The sequence below is a fragment of the Ursus americanus genome, chromosome 2 (assembly GCF_024610735.1).
Source record: "Ursus americanus isolate L20-20 chromosome 2, mUrsAme1.1.p, whole genome shotgun sequence".
NCBI classification, from domain to species: Eukaryota; Metazoa; Chordata; class Mammalia; order Carnivora; family Ursidae; genus Ursus; species Ursus americanus.
In genome coordinates, this window is record NC_142128.1 from 23,043,662 (window position 1) to 23,070,050 (window position 26,389).

At 46.4% G+C, this 26,389-nt stretch overlaps 1 protein-coding gene across 6 annotated transcripts in view; it reads right to left on the minus strand.

The window, feature by feature from the left end:
• VWA3A (von Willebrand factor A domain containing 3A) overlaps positions 1 to 26,389 on the minus strand; it is a 61,977-nt gene that overhangs the window by 35,229 nt on the left and 359 nt on the right. For 3 of the 6 annotated variants that reach the window (XM_087869893.1, XM_087869874.1, XM_087869868.1), the window contains exons 2-12: positions 22,945 to 23,067; positions 16,199 to 16,282; positions 15,753 to 15,876; positions 11,551 to 11,675; positions 11,374 to 11,451; positions 9,590 to 9,644; positions 5,452 to 5,550; positions 3,819 to 3,925; positions 1,191 to 1,316; positions 778 to 886; positions 473 to 538 (exon numbers count right to left, since the gene is read on the minus strand). In XM_087869893.1, coding sequence (XP_087726019.1) covers positions 473 to 538; positions 778 to 886; positions 1,191 to 1,316; positions 3,819 to 3,925; positions 5,452 to 5,550; positions 9,590 to 9,644; positions 11,374 to 11,451; positions 11,551 to 11,675; positions 15,753 to 15,876; positions 16,199 to 16,282; positions 22,945 to 22,952 — 981 coding nt within the window. In that variant the 5' untranslated portion in view covers positions 22,953 to 23,067. Of the gene's footprint in view, positions 1 to 472; positions 539 to 777; positions 887 to 1,190; positions 1,317 to 3,818; positions 3,926 to 5,451; positions 5,551 to 9,589; positions 9,645 to 11,373; positions 11,452 to 11,550; positions 11,676 to 15,752; positions 15,877 to 16,198; positions 16,283 to 22,944; positions 23,068 to 24,041; positions 24,207 to 26,389 lie in introns of all 6 variants that reach the window. The other 3 variants (XM_045776485.2, XM_087869879.1, XM_087869888.1) reach the window with 3 other exon arrangements.

Below are 26,389 nucleotides of genomic sequence, written 5' to 3' on the forward strand. Positions count from 1 at the left end.
TGGGTACAGAATTGATCATTCATTCAGAATTGATTGCTGCGGGTCCTCTGCAGTAACAGGGATGTATCTTGGAGAAAGACCTGAGGCAACTGTTACAGACTCCGCTTTGGTGGGAGCAGATGTGGGGGTGGAGCCCGTGTTGATGACAACTGGATAGAGATTCAGGATTCTACCAGCTAGTCTTTAAAAGGCCTCTAGGCTCACCGGTGTGCAATCCACTCATCATGCACGCTGAGCAAAGGATTTCCTGTGACTTCATGCTGTCCCTGTTCTTCCCATATTCATCTTAACCTGATTATACTTGTGCAAACCCATTGAACATGGCGGCGGGGAGGGGAAGCAAGTGCGTAGCATGGTCTATCCTGACCCAGGTCCCCCAGGCACAGCCTTGGAGGCAGGCAGGGAGGGAGGAGGCAGCCTTGGAGCAGGCAGGGAGGGAGGAGAGGGGAAGCATGTTGGCAGAAGGGCTTACCTCCGTTTCTGGGCTGTAGCAGTGGTAGTAACCCCCAACGGCTTCTGCAAGGTTCTTTAGGACAGCCTGTGGGGATGGTGACAGGGTCAGCATTCTCTCTGGGGCAATGCCAGTACACCCACAAGCCTTCTCCTTGACTGAACCTCCCAACTGCCCAAAGGAAGAAGTAGGTACAAGGAGAGTCATGTTCTGGTCCACAGCTTGGGGGGGGGGCGTGGAATGTCCATGCACGGAGCCTTCAAGATGGCCCACCTAGATCACTGTGGCCAATCCAAGGGAAACGTTGGAGAATCCCAGGTACTTACAAGGGGTACCTGATTGTTGCATTTGTAGGTGATGATGTGGGTGATGAGGCCCCTTCCCATGGTGGACTGTTGGATGTAGTTGGACAGAATTTCAGAAGGCTGATCTGGGCTGGGGAGAAGACAGAAGAAGAAAAGGGGGTGTCCCAAGTCAAATCACTTTGAGGACATTCCGGAGAAAATGGGAACATCTACCAAATCTAAGTGACCACCTGTGTCCCAAGTCACCTGTGGAAGAGGCAAGGTAGAATGGACTGCAGGCCTGGCCCACCCTCACTGCCCTGCCCAACAACTGTGGGTGGACAGCCTATGAATGAAATCCTTCTCTCAAGAGTGTGTGAAGAGTCATGCGTGCTGGTCTTTGGCCTCCATCCCCCTTTGTGTGGTCTGTTACCCATGTAGGAAAGGAGACCTACCAGCTTCCCATGATGGTCACCAGAGAATTCAGTCCCTTCAGGGTGAAGATCTTCCTCAGGGCTTGTAGCAAATTACTGCCTCCTTCAGGCTGCAGACTCTTTACCCAGAGCTTGAGTTCCTGGAGGCTGGGGAAAAAACAAACACCTAACCACACGCTTTTCCGAGGTGCAAGGTCCAGGACAAACATGAGCTCGTTTCAGACTAACATTAATTCTTTCTTCTTTTTTTTTTAAGATTTTGTTTAGTTATTTGAGAGAGAGAGAGAAAAAGAGAGGCAGAATGAGCAGAGAGGAGAAGGGAGAGGGAGAAGCAGACTCCCTGCTAAGCAGGGAGCCCAACACGGGGCTCGAACCCAGGACCCTGGGATCATGACCTGAGCCAAAGGCAGATGCCCAACCAACTGAGCCACCCAGGCACCCAAGACTAACAATAATTCTTGACAGGTATACCTTTTTTCCAATTTTATAGATGAGAAGACAGAGTTAGGACTTGCTCAAGGTGATACTGTAAGCAACTGGCAGCTCTGGGATTTCAAACCAGGCCAGACTCTAGAGACTCTGCTCTCAGAGGTTCTGGGCTAAGCTCCTTCTCTGTGCCCCAAGCCACCACACACTCCGCCAAATGCAGAGTTAATCCCCTGACCCCGAGAGGGCTCTGAGAGGAGGCACGCTGGCTGCGTGGCTGCATCTCGAGTGTACCGGGATACACCCCAGCCCTAAGAGGGAAAGGGACCTCATGCAGTGCTTTCTTGGTTAAATACCTCACACGGTACCAGTGAGAGAGTTCTGCTCTTTCCATTTCTCTTTCCGTCTGGCCGACAAAATAAAAATAAAAATAAAAATGAAATAAGATAAAATAAAACAAAAATAAAAACAAAAAATCTCAGCTCATTCTAAGTCAGTCTTTCGTTATGATAACCTTTCAGTCTCCCTTCTACACAAAAGGAGAACAGATCCCAGGCCTACTGTCTTCTCCAGGCCAATAGGTTTCGAGTTGGAATTTGATATCATTGTTCTATTTGCTTTCATTGTATTTATTGTGATGGCTGCATTCTAATTATGGCAAGCGATATGGGCTTCTTGTTACGGTACTGAGAGTTTCCCTCAATAACACATGCAGAGTTGATGTTCTACAACAGTACATGTGGGGGCGCCCGGGGGGCTCAGTCCATTGAGCGGCTAACTCTTGACTTCAGCTTAGGTCATGATCTCGGGGTCCTGGGATGGAGCCCCACGTCAGGCTCCACGCTCAGCAGGGAGTCTGCTTGAGGATTCTTCCTCTCCCTCTGTGCTCCCCTCCCCTCCACCACTCATGCTCACTCTCTCTAAAATAAATACATAAATCTTAAAAAAAAAATAGTAATATGTGGCAGAGATATGACCAAAATCACAAGTGGCCACCAGGAAAGACTGCAGTGAGAAGCTCTAGCCTATGAGCTCATGGTGACTTCTAGGTCGGACATCCCGGAGATCAGGGGTCTAACTGGAGCGGAAACAACAGGAAAAAAACTGCTCTCCTTCACTGAGTACCTGCCACCTGCCAGATGCGTATCCCTCACCTCCTGTTCACAGGAGTTGAGTGAGGGGTAGGTATCCCTGGATTCACTCTGCTAAAGAGAGTTCGAGGACTGGCCCAGGCCACCCAGTAACTGTCAGAGCTGGATGGAGAGCCAGCACTGTTGGAACTGGGCCCTTCTCTAGCCAGAGGGGTTCCTCTTTACAGCTAGAGCTGGGCAACGGGACCTCTATCCCAGAAATGCATACAGGTGGTTTTTCCTGGAATCTGCTCTGGGCTTTGGTAGCCAATCCTGGCTCTGCCACTCTGGGCAAGCACCCTAACCTGAGTCCCAGTTTTTTCATAGGCAAAACGGGGACAAGAATCCTATTGCATATGTTGGCCATAAGTATTAAATAAGATAGTGCGTGAAAAGTGCTTAGCATGGCACCTCACACCTGGTAGGCGATCAAGAATATCCTCTTCATGGAAAAGAAATTTTTACTTACTGGCATATGTAGAAAATCTTACCCATTTTCTCTCTGCCCCCCATAACTTCCCAAAAAACCCACAAACTAGAAGCTTCCAAATAGAGGACTAGTTAAATCATAGTACATTTAAGCAGCCATTAAAAAAGAACGAGGTAGGTCTGGGTGTACTGAGAGAGACTGACATTCAAATCAAGTGCAACGTCCAAGTGCAAGACAGTGTAGCGCATCCCTGCTTATGTTTCAGTAAACCAGGGTAAACATACTGATGCGCGCACCAACAGACTGTGGAAGTAGGTAGAAGAAACAGTTATTGGGGGGTGAGAGGCTCTGCTATTCTTTGCCCTTTCCTACTGTGTGAATTTTTAAACATGTATCATTTTCAAAATAACAAAACTATCTTTGCTACTTTGCTGGAGAAAAATGGCTCCTTGGGGTTGTCTTGTCTTTTCATTTTGTGGGTTGCTCACGAGGGTGGCTGCTTTGCCGTTTCGGATCCCTGTGTTTCCTGTGTTTGTGAGTTGTCTCTTTGCACGCACTCACCTGCTCGGGTCTCGGGTTTGCACTGTATTCAAAGAAAGACACCACCACGTCGGGAGGACAAGGAACAAGCAGACACCCTGGCCGAGGCCGGGGGTCACTCACGTGGAGGAGCTGACTTCCGCCGGGTCTGGCCAGAGGGCACTGGTGGTGGAGCCGAAGGACAGGACATACAGCTTCTCCTTGTGGCTCAGCTGCTCCTCAATGAGGCTCTGGCAGACAAAGGGATAAACTGGCTCCTGGAGCCGCCAGCCACATGGAGCCTGGCTTCACTCCTCACGCTGGGGCCTGCGCCTCTGGACTGGGGTGTCCGCTGTGCTGGGACGGGGCTGCTTAGGGGCCCCAAGCTGACATTAGCCTCCTGCCCACTGAGTCACATGGGGGTGTGGGATGAGTGCCCTGGTGACCCATCCCAGCCCTTGTGTGTGTGTGTGTGTGCATGTGCATGTGCGCGTGTGCGTGTGTGTGTGCGTGTGCATGTGCGTGTGTGTGTGGCGGGGCCAGGGCACAGGCCTCAGCCCAGAGATTGGCAGAGCACCCTGGGAGGTCGTGCCCTCACGCAGTCCCAGTGACTGCAGACTGACGTTCTCTTCTGGAGCAGCTCCTTGGGGCTGCCACACACTTGGGTCATGGACTTGGGGGGAGGCGGTTGAGCCTCTTAGGTACCCATCTCAGCCTGTGCTGTGGTTGGACCCTTCGCTGTGGCATCCAGGGAGGGGGACAGAGGCCGGGGGCAGTGGTTTCTCTCCAAAGCACAGGAGGTAGGGATGCAGCAATGAGCACGACGCCAGCCTATTTGATGCTCTCAAGCTGTAGCGGCTGAACATCCAATGGTGAGATAGCCCCTCCCTCTTCTTCCTGGCTCGGTAGAATTTCATCTGTCCGCCGCCAACACACACGTTGCCCTGGCTAGTATTAGACCAGCCCACCCGGGGCATCTTTAGAAACTCAGCCCTGAGAATGTCATGAAGCAGTTTTCTGACATCTGCTGAGACCAGGAATGGGAGACAATTCTGGATGACTAGCCCATGTTGAACCCTATGAAGAGTGCTTGAACGATTGCCTCCAAAGTTCTAGGGTTCCCATAAGAAAAGAGTCTCCCTACATTAGTGCCCAGAGGCTACATACAGAGGTTTGTTTGTTTGTTTGTTTGTTTGTTTGTTTGTTTTTCTGAGCACTTAACTTGCATGAACTCCTTTCATCCTATGGCAGCCCTGGCAGGTGGCCACTGTGGACATCGCATTCTACAGACGAGGAAACTAAGGCACAGAGAGATTAGGTAGCAGAGTCACAGCCCAGAAGTGGTAGAGGTGGCTAGGACTTGAGCCCCGTCATCTGGCTTCAGAGTTTTAAGCTTCTTTGTAACGGACATGCCGGACATGCCAAAGAAAACAAGATAGCCCTTGGGTCCAGAAAAGGCCAGGAGACCCGTGCCATGCTATGCTGGAGTCAGTCCAACCGATCACCGTTTTCACATCCTCTTTCCAGGGAAGTGGGGGCTCTTGCAGCAAAGTCTAGTTAGTAGGGACTGCTGTGGTGAGAATACTAGAAGCTCACACAGGAACTGAAAATGAACTTGATATATTTCCTTAACGGTAGGTGCTAATTAAGTGTGAATTGTTCTTTGCAAAACACCCCACTTTGCAGTTGATAGAAACAAAGCCAGTTGGCCACGCTCACAAAGGGTAGGGGGTGTTCAGGGTGGTTCCAGGTACTTCTCTGTGCCAGAGAGACTTACCAGGAAGTCAGTCTGGAACTCCTCTTTCTGAGAGCCACTGCTCACGGCTGTCACATCAATGACAAGGCCGACTCTGGCTCCCTTGATGAGGCCAAATGCCTAAAACCAAAGAGGGCACATGGAAAAAACCAGCACAGCTCTCTGCTTCCCTAAACCCTCTCACTCGGTAGTTCCGCAAGATGTGGAAGTTGGAACACACCCCTGTCCTCAAAAAAGCAGCAGAAGGCAGGCCCATTTTACGGAGGAAAAAGCAGAACCCGATGTCCTGACTTTAGTTCTGGGCATTATCTGCTTCTAAATCCTATTCTTCACAAGCTTTTTTTCCCCTTAATATTTACAGTCCACCCTTATAAAGTAAGCCATGTCCATTAAGGAAAATTTGGAGACCACGGAAAAGCATCCTTTGTAAGGTATAAAATTGGCTAATTACATCAGCTGGTTTTATTCCATTTCTCTGTAGCCTTATTTGTTTTCCACCGACTCTACCAATCAAAGGCAGATGTGCCAAGCTCGCCGACTGCCGTGGTATTTCTGTGAGTTTCTAATTCTGTGTCTAACAGCTAGCACGTTCTCTAGGCCCATGCGGGTTGGCTCTGCCAAGAACTGTTCATCCTGTTACAGCTGCATCGTGACCTGGGATGTTCATTCGTACAAGACGGATGGTTCTCTAGGGGCAGTGGGTTCCATTTGGTGCTTTTTGCCTTAAATATCACTTTACTGCATGCCCAATTTTCCTGTCCAATTCATTTCTCTACTCTTACAGAGGGCTATTTTACACCTCTCACACCTCAACATTCCCTTCGTGATTTTGCCTCCGATTTCACTGAGAAAAGAGAAACAAGTCAGAGTCTTTTTTTTTGGTAATCTTTCCACACAGAATCGACCAAGCTGCCTGCCCCTTTGCCCACACACTTGACCTGTTCCCCCTTTATAATGTATCTATAGCAACTACCAAAGCTCTAAGCCCAACCCTTTGACTCCCGTTACCGCTCTTCTCTTGCCAAATAGGGACTTTGCTACGGTAAACATCTCTTCTCCTGGATCCCCGGTTCCTCCTTATGTATTGTACCATTTCCATCACCACACAAATTACAAAATAGTATTGCCCATCTGAAAAAGGAAATAAACCTTTCAGGATCCCACCTCTCCCTCTTGCTACCCCACCTCATTTCTCTGCTTCCCATGTTAGCTTACCCCTCATTTCTCTGCCACCACCTCAGAATAAGGCTCTCACCTCCCCACTCCCCTGGAGTTACACTTGTCAAGGTGATCGATGACCTCACTCTTGCCAAACCCAATGGTCAAATGTAAGTTCTCAAGTTTCGCTAATTCCGAGCAGTATAGGACACCATGTGGCTGTGTCAAGGATGTCACAAGTTGAAGCGCTTCATAAATACACTTGTCTTTCAGGACATCACGTTTTCCTGCTTTTTTGGTCCACTTGCTGGCCAGTCCTGCTTACTCACCCCCACCTCCTCCCAAGTCTGCATCCTGGAACGTTCTGGGAATTTGTTAGATGCAAAATCTCAAGTCCCACCCCAGATCTGCCTAATTAGAGTCTGCATTTTTAACAAAATTCCTCTCCCCACCGCCCCCACCACCAAAAGGGATTTGGCTGCCATAAATGTTTGAGAAGTACGGGACTAGGGCTCCCTCTTCCTTTCCCTTCCTTTTCTACACCACAGTTTGTCAGCCCCTGAACTACTGACATTTTGAGCTGTGGGGAGCTGACCAGTGCACTGTAGGACCTTTGGCAGCTTCCCTGGCGACCTCCCCTCTCAGCCTTGACAACCAAACATATCTGCAGACACCGCCAAATATTCCCTGGGGGGCAAAATTGTGCTCTGCTCTCCCTACCCCCACCCTCTGGCCGTTAAGAACCCCTGTTCTGCACTCACTCCCTAAATGATCTCATGTGTCCCGGGGATTTGAATACTATTTGCACAGATGATAATTCAAGATCTATCTGCAGGCAGAGCTCTCTGGCAGCTCCAAACATATGCATTCAACTGCCTGCTCCTTGTCTCTGCCCAGACGTAAGCCTCTCAGACTTCATATGGTGAAGCCAAGACTTCTCGATTTTCCTCCTCACACCTGGTCCTCTTGTGAATGTCATTCAACAGGCACCTGGGCACATTGGCCCCAAATCCATGCAATCTGTTGGTGTCCTTGCAGGCTGTGCCTTCAAGCCACACCCCGAGTCCACCATTTCTCAGTCCATCCCCCCTAGCTCTTGAGCCTAAGTCACCAGCATTCTTACCTGGCCTTTGTTCTCTACAGTCAATTTATGAAGCCGCCACAATGATCTTTTTGAAACTTAGGTCAGATCATGTCACTCCCTTGCTTAAAAGCCTCACTTGTGGAATAAGTGCTGAACTCTGCAAGGCCCTTCCTGATTCTAGCCTCATCCACTCCCCTTCTCCATGGGGCTCACTCTGTGCTTGCTACACTGGCCTGCTTGCTGCTTCTAGAATATGCCAAGCTTGTTCCTGTCTTAGAGCCTTGGCATTTGCTGTTTCCTCTGCCTGGAACGTTCTCCCCTAGAGCTCTACGTGGGAGTGCCCTCATTTCCTTTAGGTGTCTGTGCAAATGTCTCCTCCTTGACCATTCTATTTCAGTAGCACTCCTTCTGGGATGCCTGGATGGCTCAGTCAGTTAAGCATCTGCCTTCGGCTCAGGTCATGATCCCAGGGTCCTGGGATTGAGCCCCACATTGGGCTCCCTGCTCAGTGGGGGAGTCTGCTTCTCCCTCTCCCTCTCCCTGGCTCATGCTCTCTCTCACTCTCATTCTCTCTCTCACATAGATAAATAAAATCTTAATAATTTTTTAAAAGATAATTCTCATTCTATCCTACTCTCTATTCCCTTACCCTGCTTTATTTTCCTTTATAGCACTATCACTAACTTGACCTTACATATGATTTGCTAATTATTCGTTGTCTCTCCCCCCCCCCCACTGGACTATAATCACTACGAAGGTGGGACCTTCATATTGGTCATGTTTCTAATCCTCAATCCTGGACTGGTGCGGATATATAGTACACATCCAATCATTATTTGTTGAATTCATGACCCAAATGAACGCTGAGGCCTCCCAGGACGTTACCAATCCTCAGGGGCCAAAAGGAGTTCAAATCTGGGCCAGTTCTATTCCTTTTTAAATTTACGGAAACTGCCTTTAGAGCTTTTATAATTGAAAACATTCATTCTCTTACACTTAGCCATTGGAATTCTAGACATTTATCCTGTAAAATAACTGGATAAGTTCATAAGAGGGAATTGGAGCCCGGTGATGCCAGATATTCCCATTTTTCAAGAGAGAGCTAAAAACAGACATAAACATGAAACACCAGAATTCTAAATCTTGGCAACTAACTCGAGAAATATTTTAAACTATGAAGGCCAAGAAAAACATGGCTGTGGGCCAGATTTGCCAGCATGCCACTCATTTATAAGCCCTGCTTTTCTCCTCCATAAATATGGAAACAGACACCCATAGAAGTGAGGACACTTCACCCGGGCCTTGCTGACAGTAGTTGGGAAGGGGACCCAGGGATGGCCTGTCCATCACCCCAGGCTGCATCAGCACCCAGAGGACCCACGAACTGGTTTATGAGTGATTGCCTCCCTGGGATCTAGTCTAGGCTGGTATCATGTCTCCTCTGTAGCTTCATCAGAAAAGGGTATGGTGGGGCGCGTGGGTAGCTCAGTCAGTTAAGCGTCTGACTCTTGGTTTTGGCTCAGACCATGATCTCAGGGTCATGAGATCGAGCCCCACCCTGTTTCCTGCTCCATGGTCAGTGGTCAGCGTGGAGTCTGCTTGAGATTCTCTCTCCCTCTCCCCCTGCCCCTCCCGCTCATGTGCTCTCTCTCTCTAACATAAATAAATCTTTAAAAAAAAAAAAAAAAGAATAAAACCAACTGAGAAGAAAGCAGAGCCCAGAGACAAAGAGATGACATCATTTGAGCCCATGGCTTCAGCTGTGTTTGGGCTTTTCATTTATGTAGGTCGAGAATTCCCTTTTTTTAGCTTAAGCCAGTTTAAATTGGAGGTCTGTCATTTGCAACTGAAAGAACTATAGCAAATACGGACTGGAACAAGTAAAAGGGGGCAGAGAATTAACTCCATGTCTCTTACCTTCCTGCTGTTTTCTGTGAGCCACCGGATTCTTTGTTGATAGAGTTCGATAGCCCTGCCAAAACACCAGAAGGACTCATCAGCCAAGGTCAGCTTCACCACTGAGCGACAGTCACTTATATGCATGGGAAAAAGGTGTGGATGGGATTTGGGGGTAAATGTCTTGCTCTTCTCAAATCCATGTCTCCTCAGCTGAGGCTTGCTAGTCACCTGGAGATGATCATAAATGCCCAATGGAGGCAGTTCAGCAGTAGGTTCTCAGTGGACTGATTAACAACAACAACAACAACAACAACAACAAAGATAAGAAAAAGAAAAAAAAAAACCCTCAGTTTCCAAAAAGTAGTTGGGGGAACATCTTGAATTTGCGTTATTGCAAACCATTCCAATGACTGGATGGAGACAGCGTGTAACAGGTGCTCAAGTTTAGGACTCATCACTTGAATTTAACTGAATTGCCCTCATTGAGGGCAAGTGGAATTTGGGAGCCTACAAAAGGGCAAGCAAGACGTTTGGATGTAAAAAAAAAAAAAAAGACCTTTGGATGTGAAATCAGGGGGCAGTGGATGGTGGGTAGAGTTTCAAGGTATACATGAGTATGAATAGAGCTAGGAGTATGAGCTCTGTAATGAGACATGCTAGTCTTTGAGATCCAGCTTTCCCAATACTTAGCTGTGTGACCTTTGACAGGTTTGGGAACCTCTCTGAACCTCGAACATGAAGATAATACCAGGACTCTACCCAAGTCAATTTGCCAAAAGTCAGTTTGCTGAAAGCCAATTCCCTGAAAGTCAATTTGAATTAACTGAATGGACTCAATCGTTCCTTAACATGCTTGATTCACAATTAAAACCAACCAACCAAAATATTGCATAATATTACCAACTTTAAAAACCTGTTTAAACCTTCCTACCTGATAAAAATTGCTATAAAAGTTCCAGTTAAAATGTTTTGATAAATCTGGCAAATTGGTCAGTTATCAACTGAAGTTTGGATATTTGGCTTGAGAGTGATATTATATTTCCAGTTGTTGTGAGGATTAAACAAGATAGTGCATGCAGACCTTAGCAGAATTCCTGACACTTTAATAAATGACAGGTATTAATTATTATTATAGCCTTTTAAGAAACCTCAGGCAAAACAGTGATCATGGATTATAGATTGCTACATCGGGGAAGGAATGTATGTATGTGCTCGGAAAATCTGGTTTGGGAGTGGGTAGCCTGCATATTTGTGACATACATTTGCAAAACTATAAACTCAGCCAATCTGTCATTGAAAGTAGTCACTTAACTATTACACCTCAGATGAAGGTGTAAGGTTTTATGTGCTTACCCAAAGCGCCCACGGATTTTAAAAAGCTGAGAAAAACTGGTATGATCCAATCATTTTATTTGAGGAAAGAGGCCATTAGGACCAGAGGTGGGAGGGACTTGCCCAAGAACTTAAAGATTGTTGTCTGAACAAAGTTGTTTTTTTTTTTAAGATTTTATTTATTTATTTATTTATTTATTTATTTATTTATTTATTTATTTATTTTAGAGAGAGTGAGCGAGTGAGTGGGGGGGGAGGCAGAGGGAGAAGGAGAGAGAGAGAATCTCAAGCAGACTCCACGCCAAGCACAGAGCTGACATGGGGCTCGATCTCATGACCCTGAGATCACGACCAGAACCAAAATCAAGAGCTGGATGCTTACTGACTAACCCCCTCCCCCACCCCACGCCCCTGAACAAAGTTACTCTCAGGCTGCTGAAATGAGGAAACTCTTGAGCTCTCGTACTTACTCAGAAAGCTTGGATTCAAATTGGTGGATGAACTGGGTGGAGAAGTGAACTTTCCTCATGATATTGCTGCCCTCCTCCCTGAAGAAGCAAAGTCTTATGAAGGGGTCTCTGGGGCCGGGGAGAGGGGTGTTGCCAGGCTTGCAGGCTTGGGGGTGAAGGGACTAGCGCCAGACTCACAGCACGGCGGTGCCCTGGCTAAGCAGGTCAGCCAAGGTGAGCCTCTCAAACTGTAGACTGCGTGTTGAAAGCCAGTCTTCTGAGTCCTCCCAAGGCGAGGGTTGGGTCTCGTGTCCCTGCAGCCTCTGCAAGACAGAGCCAGAGTCAAACAGAAAACTGGGGAAAGAGAGGGCAAGGCTGAGGATGCCCTCGGTCCCCTCCACATAGATGCCCGAGGGCTGCCAACTCCGACGGGTCCTCCCAGAATGCACTTCAAGAACTCACCGTGCTGAGGGAACTGAGGAATGAGAGGCCTGCATCCTGGGCCAGTTGCCCATTCTCATCCCTCACCTCATCCCCAACATGTGGCTAGACAATTCAAGGGTCACTCACCACATCCTGCCTTGTGCGACACTGAATATTCAGTGGCCAGACCATATAGGACCATAGAACTCCGACCCATGACCTTGGTAGCAACCAGTCCACGAAACCAACCCACAACTGTAGCAACTGGCCCAGAAGGGTCCAGACTTGGTCAAGGACAGCCGGCTTTCCTATTTGTTATCCCACATCCAGCTCGGGACCCAGCAGAGAAGGCCAAATATGCCCTCAGAACCAATCATATGAGATGACTGCCTTCCGGTTAGCCCAGCTCCAGCTTCCTCACGCCAACACTGCCCTGTGGGCACACCTGAAGCTTTCCCCTTTGTCACCGTAAAGCATTCCTGATCCCCGGCCTTTGAGTCTCTACCGAACTCAAGGGAAGGTGGCTGACTTCCTTGTTGGAGGCAAACTGAATAAATTGCCTCTGTTCTCATTTGGGTGCTCTTTGTTTATTTCCACACTTGCATTTTTGGTATCTTGCCACGAGTTCTGCCTTGCTATCCGTCTGGCGGGTCCTCAACAAACATTTGTTGGCTGATGGAGGAGGGAATGGGTTTATTCTGTCTAGTCCAGAGGCCAGAAACAGGAGCAGTAGGTACAACTTTTAAATATAGAATTTCCTCACCATCACAGGAGTCTGACCACGAAAAGGACTATGCCCCCTTGCTCATACCCGGTGACACCCGTGTCACTTACACAGTGCCAAGCTCAGGATTTGGGGGGTGGTCTTGGTGGTGGAGCTGAAGTCATTCACGGCAAGCATTCAGTGTTGGGGGTGCTTTCTGGGAGCCAGAAGGTAGAGAAAACTGACTGGAGGCTCTGAGCCCATTTGCCCTTGATCACCTCTCCTGGAGGCTGGCACTTCTTCCTTCCCCCAGTGGGTGTTTCTGAGCCCTTCTATGAACCAGGCGCTGTCATTGGTGTTAGGGCTACAGTGTGAACAAGAGAGAAATGTTCTTGCCTTCTTGGACCTTACATTCTAGTGTGGGTAGGTAGAGAATAGAGAAAAGATGAAATCAGTGTATATAATTTCAGGAAGAAACAGTTCCAGGAAGAACATGGAGCCCAATGTGATAGGCAGTGAGCAGTGTGATGGGGAGGGTAGGGGTCAGAGAAGGCTGGTGTGAGCCGAGATCTGGAGGTGAAGGAGTCGACCCTGTGCATAGCTAGGGAACGCTCATTCCAGGCAGAGGCAAGGAGCGGGGAAGGGGTCAGAGCGTTTGTAGAGCAGAAAGTTGGCCATGGCGGTTGGAGTGTGTAACGTGACACGAGAAGGGCTGGGAAAGTGTGCAAGACCTGGTTCAGACCGGGCTTTCAGCACAATCACTATGTGATACACATAGGATGTAAATGTTGCCAGAATTGGCCATGACTCCCTCTGGGTGTGGTACGGCATCGTAAGAGAGGGAATGATCCCACTATGATGGAAATTGCCCCACAGCATCATCTGATGGCTGGGGAATGGGCCTGCCCACTGTTTAACCCACCAGGACCCCCATCTATATGACAGGTGGCTGCGCCCATCTCCTGGATGCCTGCTTGAACCCCAGGTGGGTGCTTCTTGGGCTTGTATTGACCAGGGCTTTCACTGTAGTGGGTGAGGTGGTGGACAAAGGGTTGAAAACTCTGCAGGTAGCTGATAGAGCTCCACCAGACAGGGTAGAGGACACAGGAAGAAGAAAGTCCAAAGAAGAGCAGGTGGGAGAGAAGAAAGGAGTGCAGTAGGTGGGGTTTTCCCATCTACTTGCTTTGTGAAGCCAGGCAAGTCGATAGGGCTCTTTTTTCACCTGTAAAACGGGGCGTTTGAAGCAATAGCAGCACACAGCCTTGAGTGCTGCCGCATTAACAGATCCCAGCAATGATCTGCATCTCCCCCTCAGTGAAAATGAAATGCTGCTATTATATGCCAGCTAACTACTATGTATGCCCTTGGTTCTGTGCCTGAGGCCTGCTTACTGCCCTGTTTCAAAAGGAAATTAGCAAGCGTTAAAGAAGTGTTAACAACACTAATAGAGCAAACACTTAAATAGCACTTATTATGTGTCAAGCACTGTCTGTATATTGACTCATTTAATTCTACAAAGTCGGTTCCGTCATTACCCCATTTTGCTGACAAGGAAACTGAGGCACAGAGAATTTAAGTGATTTTCCCAAAGTCACACAGCTGGTAGGTGACACGGCTGGGATTCAAACCCAAGCTGCATAGCTCACGTTAGCACCTAACTGTGACTATTTTCACGAAGGATTGAGGGGAACTGACTAAAAAGATAACTTTCTCTTACGATTTTATGCTAATTAATGTTCGGCCCTTAGACGGCACCACCTAAAATACATGGTCCGCCCCCTCTCGCACTTAGGGAAACGCTGCTTTACATTGTATGAACACTAGATGTCACTCTCTTCATCTCTCAGGACTCAACCAACTCCTTGGTTGATTGCTCCTCGCATGGTAGACTGGTAATTCATCTTTCTTCCATTTTACTTACATTCGAAATGATCCATTGTATTTTAGGATATGAATTTTGTATGATTAATATTTGAAGATCCACCATTGACACATAGACATTATACATTTTGGCTGTAGGGCGTACTGATTACACACTAAGGTATGTGATTCACATCGAGAGTAGGAAGATCTTTGTGTTGGGACAATCCTTTCTCTCTTTCCCACTGCTATTCATTTGTGAGGTAAAGGAGGTCCCAGCTGTGGCTCATAAGGGTCCGAGTGGTCCTTGCCCACCTGGGAAGTCACGTATTTGCTATGAAATTAGATGAAGTGAAGACTCATATTATCAACATCTGAAGTCATTGGAAGAATCCCCCAGAATCTCACGACTATTGATGTTTCCTCATTTTCTTTTCATTAAAATTAATTTCCTATTAGTACCAATACTTGAGGAAAGTAAAACAGGACCATTTTCCTGATTGTCTGATTGCTAGTGTTAAAACCATACTGTTTTTGACAGATTGTCATCTCAAAGATATCATCTTTAAACTCTCCTATAGATTAGGTAGGTGATTCTAGGCCAAGCTTTCACCTAACCACTCCTGATGACAATAGTTTCTATGGTAGAGTGAATTCTGAGCTCTAGACCATCCACCCACCGTCGTGGGGCACAAAACAGTTCATTGACACCTTGAGAGTCAGCCTAAAACCACAGTTCTGGTTATTCTAGAAGTTAATTCTCTTGCTGCAAAGCTCTTGCTCTGATAGCACTTTCTGAAACTGATTTTTGGATCTAGGTTTTTGGGAATCCTAAAAGACAAATCTCAGAAAGGGGAATTTTAGAATTACATTCCCCAGTCTTCAGGCTTTGATAACACAGACAGGCTTCATATACTCCTGAATGTTTAATGATATGGCCAAGAAGGCTATCAAAATTTCTATAAACAGCATAGAGATTCCTGTCATTTCTAAAGGCAGAGGTTCAGAGATGAACATTTAACTAATTGTTTTCTATCCCGAGATCCTATGTGAAGAAAGAAACACCAGGAGTGGGGGTGCCTGGGTGGCTCGGTCCCTTAAGTATCTGACTTTGGCTTGGGTCCTGATCTCAGGGTCCTGGGCTCGAGCCCCAAGGCAGGATCCCTGCTCAGAGGAGAGCCTGCTTTTCCCTCGGCTCTTCCTCCCTCCCCCCTGCTCATGCTCTCTCTCTCTCTCTCTCTCTCTCTCTCTCTCTCTCACACACACACACACACACTCTCTCTCTCTCTCTCTTTCATAAATAAATAAAATCTTTTTAAAAAAAAAGAAGAAACACCCAGAGTTTAACACATTGTGCATTCCCTGACTATGATTTGTAAGCACTACGACTCAGTTAAAACACTATTGCATTTACCAGTAAGTCCTGTGTCTGGTTAACATGTGTAACCAGTAGTCCATTGTCTGGATTTTGGCGAAGTCCATGGAGGTCCTTCTGGTCCAACTGCTTCTTGGGATTTCTGTCATTGTTTCTCCTCATGCTACAAAACACACAATGAGTGACTGGTCAGTGTCCCCACACTAGACATTGCCTCCACATTGCCAAGGTCTCCAGAGCCATTTTCATCTCTGTATGGAAACTGGGAAGGGTCCCTGTAGAGCCCTGATAAAAGGTGGACTCCAAGTTCTTAACACTTTTTATTCCACCATTCCGGTAGTGAGAAGACGGATGTCCTCAGGCATAAGATGATGCCATGACCATTTATCCAGTCTTGCTTTGAGGCAGGTATTTCCCCCCTCAACTACCTGGAACAAAATGTCATTGCTGTTGTCTTTATTTGAAAGATCAGAGAGGATGCTTACCAATGATCTTCCAGAAACGATGCTTGACCATGGAAGAGAGGACTAGTATGTGTAGCCATTATAAAGCACCCAACACTTATTTTCCTAGGGGAAAAGGAATACCAGAAAAGAGAAAGATAAAAGCAGCGTAGAGACAACAGTGTTGGGGGGTATCTATAGTCAACTCAACTCTTCTGTCATTCATCTCTTCACTAATGCTCATCGAACACCTCCTAGGTATCAGGCTTTGTGCGAGGCGCCGAGGATACAATGGTGAACAAGGGAACAGAGGCTTCTCAACTTCAGCACTTTGAGCATTTCGGACAGGGTCATTCTTGGTTGAGAGGCTGTCCTGTGCATTGTGGGAGGCTTAGCAGCATCCTTGGCCTCCACCCACTAGATGCCAGTGGGATTCCTGCCTCCCAAGTTGTGACAACCAAAAATGTCTCTAGACATGGCCTAACATCTCCTGGGAGGGGGCACAGTCATCCCCAGTTGAGAACCACTGAGCTAGAGCTTACACTCTAGAGGGGGAAGATGGGTGTTAAAAAATTAAATATAGTATATATAGAAACTGTGGCAAATGCTAAGCAGGACGTGAACAGGATGATATGATGGAGGGATGCCGGGGTGGCTCAGTTGGTTAAGCATCTGCCTTTGGCTCAAGTCATGATCCCAGAGTCCTGGGATCGAGTCCTGCATTGGGCTCCTTGCTCTGAGAGGAGACTGCTTCTCCCTCTGCCTGCAGCTCCCTCTGCTTGTGCTCTGTCTCTCTCTCTCAAATAAATAAATAAAACCTTAGGGGGGGGGGAAAGGATGATATGATGGAGAATAATCAGGAAAGAGAACTGTTTTGCATAGCTAGGGTGGTCAGCCAAGGCTTGACCTTGAGCTTAGACATTCATGAAGTACAGAAAGTAGGTGGCCATGTATGGTGAGGGCTGGACTGAGTGGAGAGGGCAACGAGTGATTATAACAATTTTAAGAAAGGGGAGAAGGGAAAATACTGAGATGAGGTTGAATTCTTTTCTTTGTGAACGACATCCGCACTCAAAGGGGTGACCCTGCAGCCTACCCTCACAGCTTAGAGTCAGCAGTGAACAGGAACAAGATGGATCCATCAGATCCTCTCTGGGAATTCAGAATTAAGAGCTATAGGGCTACCATGTGCATTCAGAGGCAAGAAAAAGTCTGTCTTCAGATAAAGAGGAGTGAGTGGTCCTTCCCTGGCTTGGTTCCCCTGGGGCCATTCTCTCCAGCCTTCTTCTTCCCTCTCTCCTGGCTCCTTCCCGGTCTCCCTTCTAGGCTCATTCTCCTCTACCAGAGCATTTTAAGTCGGTGTTCCTCAAGGCTAAATTGTGCCCTCTCTACCCTTCTCTATCCTCTTTTCCTAGGCAGTCTTATCCTTCCTGGTCCATGACCTCAACTACCATGTACACACATCAATGACCCCCAATGGCACGTCAAAAATCCGGACCTCCCACTCTGACTGCAGACTGTATTCATCGACACTGGATATTTCCACCTGGAGTACGTCAAACTCAACATGTCCAAGACTGAATTCCTATTCCCTACAAAACTATCCTCTTTTCAGTGTTTTCCAGCTTAGAGAAAAGAGCCACTCTCCATCTTCTTATATGAGTCAGAAACCTAGGAATTATTCATGATACCTCATTCCCCGTATCCAATCCGTCACCTAATCTTGTCAATTTTCCCCCTCTTAAATTTCCCCACTTACCTCTGTTTCCAGTGACATTCTCTGTCCAGGCCACTGTCATCTCTGCCGCAGATAATGGCAATAGACCCTAACTGGCCAAGCCACATTCCCTCAGACCCTCCAGACCAGTCTGTTCTCACTGAAGCCAGAGTGATCTTTTAAAAATACAAACCCAACGTCACAGCCCCTCTTCTCCCACCTGCTTCAAACTATTCGAAGGCTTCCCTTCATTTCTAGGATGAAGACTAAGATTCTTAGGATGGCATCTGAGGTCTTGCATGATCTGGCTGTTGCCCAACCTACCTCTCAACTTTCCCCCTTTCCCCCTGCTCCCCCATTCTTTGTTCTATCATCCCCTCCCTTCAATTCCTGGAATGTTCCTTTAACCACAGGGCCTTTACACGTGCTGTGTCTGCTCTGGAACATCCCCTTCCCCTCCCCCAACTCATTCTTGATATTTCAGCCTAAGTGTCACTTTCTTGGGGAACTCTTCTTCACCTTCCTACTGTATTTCAGGTTCCTTTAGTGTTATGTAAACTCTCACAGAAATGTGTTCTTTCAGAATACTTTTAATTTAGAATGATACATTCTTTAGTGTGATTTTTAAAAATTGGTGTCTCTCTCCCATTTGACTGTAAGTTACAAGAGAGCAGGAACTGGCAAGCAATCCATACTTGGGGAAGGGAAGGTGAAGAGAGAGGAGGAGGTTGAGAAACTGCCTCGGTTCTTGAATATCTAAATGCTGATCCCAGGCACTTGTGAGAACTGCCTTCACTTTCTGCTCTTGGGTTCCATGAAAAACCCTGTTCCTTATAATTCCCCATCTTTCTGCTTAAGCTAGCTCATTTGGCTTCTGTTACTTGCAACCACAAAAATATTGGCTAAGAGACAGCAAGTGAGAAACTTGGGAGTTGCAGCTTGATAAATAAGTGTGTTCTTATGAAATCATTAAATAAAATAGCCTAATGATGGTACAGCAACTTGCTTTTCTCTCTGGGGTCTTTAATCTTTTACTCAGAGGATGCTTTGTTTTTTGGGAAGCACCAAGATAACGTGGCAATGTTGTTAATGCTAAAAAATATTTAAAAAACAGCTGGCTTTCCTTCAGGACGCTTGGCTGAGAGACCAGTGGCAGAGACTGTCGCAATAGAAATGCCTCATGAACACTGGACACCCCACAGTGTCCCAGTTCCCTCTTTTCAGTGAGTGATTAACAATCTAATGAATTCAGAGGCCTGCACGACTGGATTCTAGGGTGACTGGTGTGGCTGATGGAGCAGGAGGGTGTGGTCGGCATAAAACTCACGACACACTGTGGTGTTCTAGAAAGCACTGGACCTTGGGTTTCTTCTTCTGCAGAATGGAACAGGGTTCCTAGTAACTTCCCTGCCTGTTTCAGCACCGTTGTCAAGAGACTGAACCCCGACATTGAGAATGTCAAAGAGCTTTGTAAATACAGAGTAGTATAGAAATGCAGAACAGGGGTGCCTGGGTGGCACAGTGGTTAAGCGTCTGCCTTCGGCTCAGGGCGTGATCCTGGCGTTCTGGGATCGAGCCCCACATCAGGCTCCTCCGCTGGGAGCCTGCTTCTTCCTATCCCACTCCCCCTGCTTGTGTTCCCTCTCTCACTGGCTGTCTCTATCTCTGTCAAATAAATAAATAAAATCTTAAAAAAAAAAAAAGAAATGCAGAACAGCATTAGAAGAATGTTCTGCTTCTTCAAGTGCTTCAGCATAGGACATGTAAGCAATCACTCATCCCATGAACATCTTTAGGGTGTTTGCTGGGTGCCAGAAAGAGCTGGTACTGGGAAGGCAGAGATGAACTGGACACAGCCCTAACCTTCCCATCTTTGCTCAAATGAAACCTCATTAGAGACGGCTTCTTTGACGACCCCATCTCAAATAGTACCCCCTCCACCCTGCTTTGTTTTCTCCAGAATGTGTTTTATCTTGAAGTACTATGTTATTTACTTACTTACCACCTTTCTCCCCCACCCATCAACCTACTAAGAGTAAGATCCATGAGGGCAGGGACTTAGTATGGTCGTTGGTAGAAGCCCTTTGTGTAGTCAGTGCCTGGAACATAGTACTGCTCGAAAAACATTTGTTGAATAAGTGCACTCAGGGCAGGTCTAGAGGTTAGACAAAGGTGGGCCACGTTGCCCTGGGGAGCTGGGCTCGGATGGGGAAGAGAATGTGTAGGCTGGCCCCTGGGAGATGGCATCACGGTCAAAGCGAGCGAGGTAGTAGCCCTGGTTAATGGATAAGAGAAAACCTCCAGCTAACTGCCTGGTTTGCTAATAGCCAGATTCTCCTGAACATCTGGGGTAAAGCCATCCCCAGGGTTTGTATTTTGAATGGCCAGACAGTCTAAGTCTTGCCCCCGTCCAATCCATTTTGCATTCTGCTGCCAGAATGATTTTTCCGACATGCTGAGTTGTCCACCTGTTTAGAACCTGCCATGGCCCCTCTGTGCTGTGGATCATCAAGCTGAACCTTCCTCGCAGTGTTTACCATTCTTTTCAGGACCTGTTCCTTGCTGACTCCTCCACCTTACCTCTTAGCCTTCTATGGTCCCTGGCAACCCCTACTTACATGCACCTTACTATTTCATACCCTTCTTTGTTCAAGTTGGACCCACTTCTAGAAACACCCTTAGCCCTTTTCGTTTGACAAGAAAACCCAGCAAGTCTTTCCTGAACCCCATTTGCTGCCCTCCAAGCCCCAGGAAGGAAATCATTTCCTCCTATTGCTGTCCCCCCCCCCCCCCGGCTGCCTCATACCAAGTTGTCATGGTCCTCCTCCTGAGCAGCCCCACTAGTTCCTTGTCTGTGGTTGCACCCCCAGCACCCAGCACAGCGCCTGGCATGTAGGGAGCAGAGGCTCATGCGCCCAGGCTCCCTAAACCTCTTTTACTCGGTCCAGAGCTCAGTGTCTGGGTGTGCCCCACCCCCCCTCTTACCATCCTGCTAACCCTGTGACACTCACCCTCACCTGCATTTCTCATTTCTCCATCTTTGGGAGAGGGGCCCCTGGTCATCCCAGGACTCTGCTTTTCCTGGTTCCCACTTCCTCTAAGCTCTTCCAAGCAACTCAACAGTGAAGCTCGCCCTGCCAGGAAGTGTTAGCTGGTCTCCAAGGTAACAGACTGCACCACTGCAGCCTGAGGCAGGGACAGGGGAAAACTCCCTCACCCCGTGGAAGACAGTACCACTTCGTTGTTGATAACAGCCTTTCCCCAGGCACTCTGCTTTCCTCCACCCCTACAAAAGCCTGGAAGCAGAATTTGGACTTCTATTTCTAGAATCTCTGGGTCAGCAGAAAACTATGGTTTACACCAGTAGAGCCCTGGTACATGCTGCCTTCCCGTGGTAGGAACTGAAGACAGGTAGCAGAGAACCCGCACCGTGCCAGGTGTGAAAGCTGGTAACTGTCTCCTCCTTCTCAGAGTCCCTGGGTCCCCTCAAACACACATCCTGAGAGAGGTCTGACATTTCCTCACCTCCACCAGGTCCAGGCCCACCCAAATCTGGCTAATACAGCAGCGGGCTCAGTGACCTCTTAGCGTCAGAAGAGATCATCTACTGCCGTGGTTCCCAAACCCAGGTGCCCATCAGAATCATCTGGGTTGTTTGCTAATGAAACATACGTAACATTCCCATTTGGGAGACTGATACAGAACTGTGGTAGAGTGTGGGAACAGGAATCTGTAACAATGGTCCCAGGTGATTATGATGTAACCAGCCCTTGGCCCATAATTGGGGAATCTCTTTAATGCCTTCTTTTATGGAAGTCAAGAGAGAAGTGATGTACCCCATGTCAACCAGCTCGTAAGAGGCTAAGGGATCTCCACTTACTTTATCTAGGTAATTTCTCAAATGACTGTCTTCACTTTCAGAGCCTTCAATTTGATAATTTAGAACATGTGCTCCTTGCGGTAATCATCATACACCAGAGAACCTCTTCCTATGTTGACACTAGCAGTGGCTCCTATAGGCCAGATCAGAAACAACAAAACCCCCCAAAATAGAAACTGCTTACCTACCACCAGTCTCTGTGGGCAGTAGTCATGGGTTAACAGTAGTGTGGCATTTGGGAGGGCATCAAAACCAACAAGGCAGGAGAGAAGGGAGATCAGAGAGAGGTATGGAAGTCAGAAAAAGGAAGAGTTACAAGAGGCTGAGAGCAACCAACTAATGACTACTCCGTGAACAAGGGGTGAGGGTCCTTGTGCCCACCCTACTGGAAATCCTGAGTAGAAGGGCTGGCTAGCTTTGAGACACCACTTTGAAAGACACGAGGGCCCAAGACAGTTTTATACTTTCATACTTTCCTTGGCTCCTGGATACAAAGGGTCTCAACATTTTACCAGAAATAAAGCCCAGCATTGAAAAGTCATTGTTACTGCTTTGTTCTACTTGAGCTTACATGATACACATATTCTGGATATATTTGTGCCAGAAGGATAAAGTGGAGTAAGATTTTCAGCCTGTATGACCAGGCAAGAGGAAAGCTATGTGTGGGTACCATCTTTCTCAGCTCTCCTCAGATGATCTGTAGCTCATTTGGGCCTCATTAAAGAATTAGAACACAACAGGAATTTGTGTTTCTTACCTTAGGTTTTTGGAACCTGATCAGGGTCAACTCATCTCTCTGGTCTTTATTTAGGAGCTGTAACCTGTTCCCATTGCCCAAGATATATGGATGGTGTGATTCCCTAATTCTCCCATTAATTCTATTTTTGCTTCCTGTACTTTGAAGCTCCATTATTATGGAATACACACGTAGATTTGTTATGTCTATCTCCTTAAATGACCATTTGCTATGGTCTGAATGTGTGTCCCCCCTTACCCCCCAAAAAGTCATATGTTGGAAACTTACCCCCTAAAGTGATGGTATTAGGAGGTGGGGCCTATAGGAGGCAGTTAGATCATGAGGGGAGAGCCCTCATGAATGGGATTAGTGCTCTCATAAAAGAAGACAGAGCCCCTAGCCCCTTCTGCCCTGTGAGAATATAAGAAGTCTGCAACCCAGAAGAGGACCCTTACCCGACCATGCTGGCACCCTGATCTTGGATTTCCAGCCTCCAGAACTGTGAGAAATAATTTTGTTTTTAATCGATGTGGCAATGAACACTGTTCTACATCTTTGTGCACTGTGAGCTTTTATTTCTGTAAGATAAAGACACAAAAAATAAAATGTATGAATCTAGGGGCTTTATTTTAAAAGTATAGACCCTAAAAACAAAGTTTTTTCTTCAGTTCACAGCAAGCTCATAAGTACCTTTTTTTTTTTTTAAATCTGGAAAAAAAATGAATTCCAAAGCTCTTTTAACTCTTTGATAAATACTGTAGGGTGCCATATTTAGTCTATAATCCTCTTGTTTTGGAATAAGCAGATAGTGGTGACTTCAATGATTTTTGTCTTCAGAGTTTAAAACCCCCTTTGGTTTCTTTTTTTTTAAACTGAGATATGACACATTACATTATATTAGTTTCATGTGTATACCATAATTCGATAGATGCATATATTACAAAAATGATACCACAGTAAGTCTACTTAACATCTAATCAGGTTTGTGTTCCGTAAGCCACCTCGTCTACAGTATTTTGTGATGGCAGCCCAAACAGACTAAGACAGTATTGCTGTGCGACATATTTTTTTAGATATTACCTTGTATTTTGCTTTCTTTCCCCCATTTCAAGCCAGTAGCAGGTGCTTTTTGTTGGGTTGAGAAATAGTCTGAAGTCAAATTTCTTTTTCGTAAAATCCTAAGCTAACTGAAAGATCGAAGTGACGTGCCAAAGCACGGGAGGTGAAGCATGCGTTTAATGTCAAGAGGAGAAGTATGAGTGTATCAAGATTCTTTCAGTTAAAAGAGACAAACCCAACTCAAACTGGCTTAAGGAAAAGAGGGAATTTATTTGCTCAAACAACAGAAATATCGAAGGATTTTCTGCCTTCGGACATGGCTTGATCCAAAGGCTAATATGATGTTAATGGAAGTCTGTCTCCATTTTTCAGCTCCTTTCTTCTGTGATGGCTTTATTCTTAAGCAGGCTCTTCATGAGCTGTTGGCAAACTTGGACACCAGCAGCACTCAGCTACCCCCCACCCCAACTTAGCAACCCTAAAAAAAGAGCACCTCTTTCCCAAGAAGTTCAGCATCTCTTTCCCAAGGAGCTCCAGGAAAGGCCCAGGCTTGGCTTGGTCATGTGATCCATTCATTTCTGAAACAATCACTGTGGCTCTGATTGGCCTGACCTGGCTTCTGCGTCCGGTCTTGGAGCCAGAAGGTGCCATCAGCCCCCTGAAAAAAGCTGGGTTTGTTTTGTTTTGAACCAAAGAAGGGGACATGGGTACTAGGCAAACATGCCTCTCAGGGAAGCCAAAGGGGAGAAGAAAGAGACAGAGGTCAAGAAATCAAGTATCCGAAAATCAGAAGGAGCTCAGTGTTTGGTAGCAACACTTTGAGATGGCAAGACCTAAGGAAATGCGTCCTCAGTCCAGCGAGAAAGTCTTCCCAGCTCACCGAACTTCACCACGCCCCAGGTGTGGGATGGACACAGAACTACTTCACCATTCAGACTGGAATAGTTGATGTCTCAGCAGTAATAAGTGTACACAGATGACAAATGACTGGAGGGGGCTTTCTAATGTTTGAACCATGGACCTCTGCACAACCCTAGGGTAACCTAATAACCAGTAGACTTCTTATCAACAAGGTAGAAGGGATCTGGTTACTTGAGTTTTTTTTGAAAGATTTTATTTATTTATTTGACAGAGAGAGAGACAGCACTGAGAGGCAGAACACAAGCAGGGGGAGTGGGAGAGGAAGAAGCAGGCTCCCAGCAGAGGAGCCCAGTATAGGGCTCGATCCCAGGACCCTGGGATCATGCCCTGAGCCAAAGGCAGACGCTTAACGACTGAGCCACCCAGGCGCCCCTGGTTACTTGATTTTTTAAGTGCTATAGAGGGGACAAGATAGAGCCTGTTTGGGGAAATTTCCCTGAGTGCTCAATTCCCAAAAGGGTCCCAGTAAAATTAACAATTTTAGGGTGACATCATCTAGTTCATCAATCAGTGAAGTTACCACTTAGCAGGATTGCAGAAAGCTTGACAGTGAGAGGGGAATGATGGAAGATTGAACACAAACAGCTTAATAACTTACATACTTTCTCCCCAACAAAATATATAATATTTATAGGTTGTTTCTAAGCAGGACTACCTTTTATGGTTGCTTGCATTCCACATCCAGAAGAAGCAAACCATAGATTCAGCTGCTCATGTCTGAGCCAAGAAATCATGCAACTGGGACAAGCTATTTTTATTTCCTTCACACTAGCCAGGACAGAAGCAGTCCTCGATTTGAAGTCAGAGAACCTAAGCGTGAAACCCAGATTCAACAGTAGGTACTGAACCTTGGGTAAATTATTCCCCCTTTGCTGCATGGTTTTCTGGTCTATAAAGTGCCACCTCCACTTCACCTTAGGAGGAGGATTAAGATGACATATAGAAAAACACATAGCATGAATTTAATATTAGTTTCCTTCTCCAAACTCTTATTGAATGCCACTATTTCTTAACCACAATATTTAAAAATATATGTACTGCTTTTCATAGGGCAGTTGATACGCTTCAGTTAGAATGTCAGCTTATCATGGTATTCGGGAAGTTTCTGTTACCTAAGGCCTAAGTTCAAGCAGCATTATTTGTAACAGCAAAAAACTTGAAAACTACCTAAATGAACAAGGGAAGACACACACACACACACACACACACACACACAGTACAGCCGCTAAAAATGCAGAAGATTTATATTTACTGACACAGAAAGACATCCATCATAAAGTAAGAAAGAAAGTAGTGGCAGGCATGTATAGTATGTTCTTGCTTTTGTTAAAACCGAACAGGACATACCCATCACACACACACACACACATACGTCTATGACATATGTATATATGTATGTATGTGTATGTATATGTATATATATGTAATAATGGTAATTTCTGGAAGGTGGGTTGAGGGGGGATTTTTAATTTCCTGTACTTTCTTTTTAATTTTACGGACACTTTACTGTAAAAAAACAAAAAAATCCCTTTGCCCCAGTTTAGGCTTATGGTAACTTCCTTCTCCACAACAGCACTTAGGACAATAAAAAGTTACTGATGACCCTGAAACAGCAGAAATGAGGTAAAGTGTTAAGAATGGTGTGTGTGAGTGGGGGTGACACCACAGTAGGAGTCCACTTCGCTACTTACTAACGACGTTAGGAAAATATGAGGTAGTTAAAACCTTTCTTAGATACGTGGATTATTTTTCCCAGAGCAATTTATTATGCATAATGGAAAGCGTTTAGATTGGTTCTTCGACTGCATTTGCATTTTGCCACAGAGAACAAAGCAATGTAAAAGAATGAGTTGTTTTTTAATTTAAGAAAATACTTGAATTGTCTAAGATAACCAAATTAAATATTTAAACATGAAAAGA